This window comes from Patagioenas fasciata, chromosome 25, assembly GCF_037038585.1.
Source record: "Patagioenas fasciata isolate bPatFas1 chromosome 25, bPatFas1.hap1, whole genome shotgun sequence".
NCBI lineage: Eukaryota > Metazoa > Chordata > Aves > Columbiformes > Columbidae > Patagioenas > Patagioenas fasciata.
Window position 1 is genome coordinate 2,633,885 of NC_092544.1, and position 6,128 is coordinate 2,640,012.

Consider the following 6,128-nt stretch of genomic DNA (forward strand, 5'->3'; position numbering starts at 1 on the left):
GGACGGATTCCCCATCTTGGGTGCAAGGGGGGGTCCCACAGCCAGGTTGCACCCAGGGTCTCAGGGACCTGCTTTGGTGGCAGTGGCTTCTGGAGCAGCTCGGGGGGGTCACCCCAGCACCCTTCTCCCCTCTGAGCTTTGAGGTGCACCAGGACACCCACCTCTGAAACCCCAGTGCATCGTGTCCTGCGCTCAGTCTTCTTAAATGAGTTTTAATTTCCTGGAGAGAGAACTTTTAATTTATTTCTGGAACAAAGTGGGGGAAGGGGAGGGGAAGGTGACTCTCAAATCCATCGCTAAGCCCCCTCCACCTCCAAACCTCGCCTTTCCCCCTGTCCCTGAAGGGATCAGCCCAGCCATCCCCATGTCCCCACGTCCCCTTTCCGGCACCCCGAGCTGATCCTGGTGGCAGCGTCTTTGGGGTGAGGGGCAGCTAAGGGGATGCAGCTCTGAAGGGAAATGGGGCTCTTTTCATTGCAAGCAGCAAATCCCTCTGGTCTGCATCAGATACAGATAATCCAGGACTGGGGCTGCTGGGTTGAACCTGAGCTAAAGATGTGCAAAACCAACCCCAGCGAGACCGACCCCTGCACCCACTGCTCCCAGCTCCCTCTGGCAACCCGGCACCCACCCGGCTCCCACCACGGACGGCGCTTGGGGGAGGAAACCCCCAAATCCAGGGGAGGTTCCTGCCAGCGGAGCCAGAGCCGAAGCAGCAGGTCTGCGGCTGCTCCAGCACGTCCACCCTGACCAGCCCCGTGGGAATCACTGTGCTGGGGATGAGTAAACCCAGAGAGGAGCGAACCTGCTCCTGCCCCGCCAGCCAAACCTGGCCTGAACCTGGAGTTTGCTTTTGCTCATTCAAGTGTAAACCAGTGGTGAAAAGGGCCTGTTTTCAGATGCGCCTCCTCTCAGTAAATGGGAGAAGGTCCCTGAATGGATGAAGCTTTCCTCCTAGCTCTCAGCCACGAATATCTTGCTTTGCTTTGAGCAAGCAGCACCAACAAGTAAACACTCAGCTCAGGGCAGAGCAGAGCTGAGCCCATTGTTTGGACAAACTCTTATTTCTTTCCTGCCCGACGTGTCTTAAGTCGGTTTCTGCCTTTCCTGTGTGACAGGAAGGTTTCGTTTCTTTAATCTCAGGCTTTCCTGCAGCCGCAGTGCCCTGGGTGCAGCTCTCGGTCCCACCTCATGGATTTCTTCTTGATGGAGGTGTCGAAGCCTTTGGGGCTGGAGCAGCCCGGAGCAGGAGAGGCTGCCTAGGGGCCTGTCAGGCAGATGGGAAGTTAAAAGAACTTATTTTTCACTTATTAGCCTTATTCCACTGCTCCAAATCCTTGCAATATCAGGGGGGAAACATCTGCTCCCAGCATTTCTCCCCTACATCCCACCTCCAACAATCAGGAGCTTTGGAGAGGATTTTTGTCCACCCTGAAAGCACCTCTTCCTCTTCTTTTGGGTGGTGCTGAGTCCTCAGTAGGTCAGGCTCTCTTTGGGCAGGGTAGGTGGGTGGGAGAGCCCATGGGGTGATGGTGCTGTGCTCATGCCACGTCCATCCCAAGCTCCCATGGTGATGGTCACATCAGCTGGACCCAGAGGGAGATGAGACTGTCCCCGACCAGGGCAGCTCTGCGGGTAACCGGGGGTCTGCAGCACCCCGGCTGCCCCCGCCCCGGCTCCCAGGCCTCACCGCCGTGCATCCCCCCCAGCCCCACAAAGCCTCTTTATATCCCAAAACACTCATGGTGCTTCATGTGACTCCCAGTGCTCGTGGGAGCCGTTTGATGTTGCTGAGCCTTTTCCTTTCCCAGCGCACGGACACCCTGGCTCTGGGCGAGGGGAATAAAGACCCCGTTGAGTGCGGGGTTCCCACCGTCCCCCCCCGGCCCCGCGGGGACCTGCTGAGGCTCACGGGACCGACAGTGCAGGAGGGGGGAAGGAGCCGGGGTGTCTGAATCCCGGGTGACACCCACGGGAGATACACCCACATGCACCCGGCCCGGCGCACAGCTCCGCTCCCACCCAGGCTGTGCCTGACGGGGGGCTCCAGCCCGACGCCCCCTGCCCCCAGGAGCCTCTCCCACCCGCGGGCTGACACGGGTGGGAATTTTCCCGTTTCCCCCCCCAGGCCGGGCAGACACGGAGGGATTTCCCGCAGGATGCCGTGACTGCACCCAGCGGCACGGCGCGCATAGAGATGCAGAGTCACACATCTGTCCCCAGCGCAGCCCCGGCCCCCCCGCAGCCGCGCTCGGAAGTGCGGCCGTGACGCCTCCCCACGCGGGGCCGCTTCCGCTCCCACCCGCGGCGGCGGCGGCGGCGGCCCGAGCCCGGGGCGCGGTGAGTGCGGGGCCGGGCAGGGGGGCGGCGGGGCCGGGCCGGGCTCGGGGGTCGCAGCCGCCCCCGGTTCCTCCTTCTCCCCTTTCCCCGCGGCGGTTTCCCGGCGCAGTGCGGCTGCGGCGCGGGGGCTGCGGGGATGCTCCTGGGCTCGGTGCCCCGGGGCCGCATCCTCCCACGGCGCACCCAGCGGATGCGGATTTACGGGGGTGTCACCCCGATGGCTGCAGCGCGGGGTCGGGGTGGGGGGACCCGCAGGCCTTCGGGAGCCCCTGGCTCTCGCACTCCTCTCTTGGGTGCCATCCTTGCCCTGGTAAACAGCACTTGTGGGGCTGAGCTCCCTGTGCCCCGCCCTGGGCATCCTGCACACCGTGGGGGTATCACCAGCCACAGGGCACGGTGCTGAGACGGGCCCACGGTTGTACCGTGACATGGTGCATGTTCCTCACTCTGCCCTGGGACCCCGGCGCTGCTACAGCCCCTGCCCCACACCCCAAGCTGGATACACTGCACCCCAGACCTGTTCCTGCCTCTGTGCGGCTTTCCAGGGGTGAAACTGGAACACTCAATGGGTTTTCCTTCGTGTGATTCTTGTGAGCGTGTCCTTGCTGGGAGAGAGCTCAAGAGATCTGCTCTCACTGCCAATGACCCAGCAAGAGATGCTGGGTTAACCTTTCCTTTTCTGCTCTCCATCTTGCAGAGAAGGCAGCTGCCTGCCAGCGTTACTGGTTTGGGTGCTGGCGGAGACCAGACCTGACCCACAGCCCAGCCCAAGGGAGACGGCTGAGTTTGTGCAGAGGAGCCCAGGCGCTCTCACCTGCTTAAATGAATTTTATTGCTGCTGGAAAAGCAGCTCTTTCCAAGCAAACCTTTACCAGGACTGAATTAATTGCATCTACCATGAGCACAAATGCTGCTGGAGCAGAGCGTGCTGGCTGCACGCTTGCGCCCTGTGATGCCGCGATGGCCTCCGACAGGCACCGAAGGGGATCGTGAAGGGTGGTTTTGGGCTAGAGATCCCAAGGAGGAGAAATGGGTGCAGGTGCTTGCCCAAACTTCTGCTTCGGGTGAGGACTCACCCCTTGACGATGTTTCTTGGGCACACACTGAGAGCAGCAGCCAAACGCCAGGAAAGGCTGAGCCCTTCTGCCTGGGGCAGTTGGTGTTCGGCCTGGCCCATGACTGGTGTTGAGCGGTTTTAAGGAGAGGCAAATAAAGTAATAATTTATCTCGCTGTGGCCGATCGCAGTTCTGGTTGCGCCAACCCACATGCCAAACAGATGTGTTATGGCTCTGCCTCTCTCTTGCAGGCAGGAGACCAGCGCGATGTTCGCCTTCTGCGTGCCCGGCGCCGCGGCGAATGCCCCGTTCCGGCAGGGCCGGGGGGACCCGACGCTGGGCACGGCCGTGCCGGGGGCCGGCTGTGGGCAGGACTCCAACTCCAACTTCGTGGGAGAGGTGTGTGACAGCAACGAGAACTGGAGCCGGGCAGCGCCGGGGACCCCGCCGGAGGAGAGCTCCAGCCGGAGCGAAAACACCACAAATCCGTCCGATAATCTGCTGTTATTAACGCAGAGACAGATGGTCCAGGGCCGGCTTAGGGACACCGCCCCGAGCCCGGGCACCGCGCGGCCACGTCTCCCCGAGCCGGGGGTGCGCAGCCCCCCTGAGGGAGCGGAGGTCGGCGGGGCGGGAGGCCAAAACGCCACCGAGGAGCCGGGCGGGGGATGCGGTGAGGCCCCGAGTTCCCCCGTAGAGGACAACGGCTACGCCAGCAGCTCCCTCAGCATCGACAGCCCCGACAGCGCCTGCGGCAGCACCTGGGACCCTCCCGCCGCTGCCCCCCGCCCTGGGACCCCACCCCAGGCGGGGGCGGCTGAGCCCGGGACCCTATTCCCAGCACTGGCAGAGGCCGTTCAGCACCTCCAGGACAAGGAGCGCTTCAAGGAGCGGGAGAAGGAGAAGCACCACATCCAGCTGGTGATGTACCGGCGCCTGGCCCTGCTGCGCTGGATCCACGGCCTCCAGCAGAAAGTCGTGGACCAGCAGAACCGGCTGCAGGAGAGTTTTGACACCATCCTGGACAACCGCAAGGAGCTCATCCGCTGTATGCAGCACGGCCCGGCGTGTCCTGCCGGCGCAGCCGCCCCCAGCCCCTAAGGTGCCCCCAGGGCCGGTGCGGGGCCGGTCAGGAGCATCTCCGTGCCGCACGCTGGTGCTGAGCGCCTGCTGCCCGCCCTGTCCTTCCCATCTCTCTCCAACATAGCTGAGAGTCCCCAAAGCATCATCTCGATTTTCCCTCTGCATGGGAGTTAATTTTACTCCTGCACCGTGTCCCGCCGGTCTGGGGACTGTGGTGTCAGGCTGGGTAGATATCAGGACCTTGGGGTTTGCTGAGCCCGGGGTGACAAGGCTCATCTTTTAAATCTAATTTATCTCCTTTGTGTGAGGCTGTGGCGGGACGGGCCCTGCGGTGAGCTCCCCGTGGGCCTCGGGGCAGCAAAGCTTTTAAATGTAACTTGGCAAAGCACTTCAGTGCGTCCTGGGGCACAGACAGGAGCCCACCTCACCCCCACATCCCCACCCGTGTGCCCGTTCAGAAACAACCCAGCCACCCTTATACATTGCTGGTGCTTTTGGTGGGAGCAAGGTGTCCGGAGCTGCTCTCAGGTGCACAGCCTAATGAAGCACATGTAGAAGCTTTGCAGATAAGATCTAAACTCATGCAGAGAGATGGGGAGAGAGAGGGGAATAAAAATCATTCTGAAAAGTGGCCTCGGAATGTTGAAGAGTAAATTTAAGTGTCAACTGATTTAAAGCCAATATATATATATATATTTTTTAGATTCAGTATTAGAGTTAACGTAGGTTTTTCCTCGCAGCCAGTGTGTGTGTATGCACATCTGTCTGTTGTGGGAGATGCTTTAACACGGTGCATGATCAGGAAGCTGCTTGCAAAGTCGTGCTGTTGGTGTTTGTATTAATTTATCACTCGAAAGCAAAGAGAATGTTTTTTTCTAATCTACATTTTATCCAGTGAGGACTGCATACGGAACACAAAGAGCAGTCATCAAATAGAGATTAAAGAGGAGATGCTGTGTTTGTTTGCTGTATTTTACTAAGTGTTAGTATGATGTGTATGACTCTATCTAAGTTGCTGATGCAGAAGGAGCAGCAGTGGGGTGGTTTCTCTGCCAGCCAGGGGCTCAGGAGGAGGGGACCAAGGGGACCCATCCTGCCCAGAGTTGTGAGGACACTCGGCTCACCGGAGGGGTCCAGCAGCATCCCCAAAAGCTGGCGCTGCTCTGGCTGCCTCCACGTCCTTCTCGTTCATGTCCAGCGCCTGCTGCCTGTTTTGTGTCCCAGACGTGTGATCGTGGGCATGTCACACACCTTAATAAACACCTTGGAGGTGAGAGAGCTCAGATTTGTTCCTTCATTTCCCTGAGTGTGCCGCGGGGATGCGCTGGAGCAGCAGGTCAGGGAGCAGGTCCCAGCACCATCTCCCATCCCTGGGTGCACTCATTGCTTTACCAACACCCGTGCTTAGTTCATTTAAATGAATTTCTCAATTTAAAAGTCTTTTTGCTTTCAGAAACTCAGGCGTGACACCGCTGCCGTCTCCTGCCGTGGGGGTGCTGGGGTGCAGTGTGGGTGCAGGATTTACCCCCTACCTAGAGACAGCGTGGGGTGAAGCGAGGGGACCAGGTTCCTGGGGCAGCCCCCCCGCCCTGCCCTGTGGCCCCACAGATGGGGGGTTGAGGGGCAGCTGGGGCAGATGGGGCCGCAGA

At 60.3% G+C, this 6,128-nt stretch overlaps 1 protein-coding gene across 1 annotated transcript; it reads left to right on the forward strand.

Annotated features, from left to right (window-relative positions):
- Positions 1-2,275: 2,275 nt before the first annotated feature.
- C25H1orf216 (chromosome 25 C1orf216 homolog) lies at positions 2,276-5,762 on the forward strand. Its single transcript, XM_065857187.2, has 2 exons — positions 2,276-2,340; positions 3,648-5,762. The coding sequence occupies exon 2, from the start codon at positions 3,664-3,666 to the stop codon at positions 4,495-4,497; it is 834 nt and encodes a 277-aa protein (XP_065713259.1). The 5' UTR covers positions 2,276-2,340; positions 3,648-3,663; the 3' UTR covers positions 4,498-5,762.
- The last annotated feature ends 366 nt before the right edge of the window (positions 5,763-6,128 follow it).

Bases quoted from the DNA above. Each gene is read 5' to 3' on its own strand.
- C25H1orf216 (XM_065857187.2), top strand. From the start codon at position 3,664: ATGTTCGCCTTCTGCGTGCCCGGCGCCGCGGCGAATGCCCCGTTCCGG.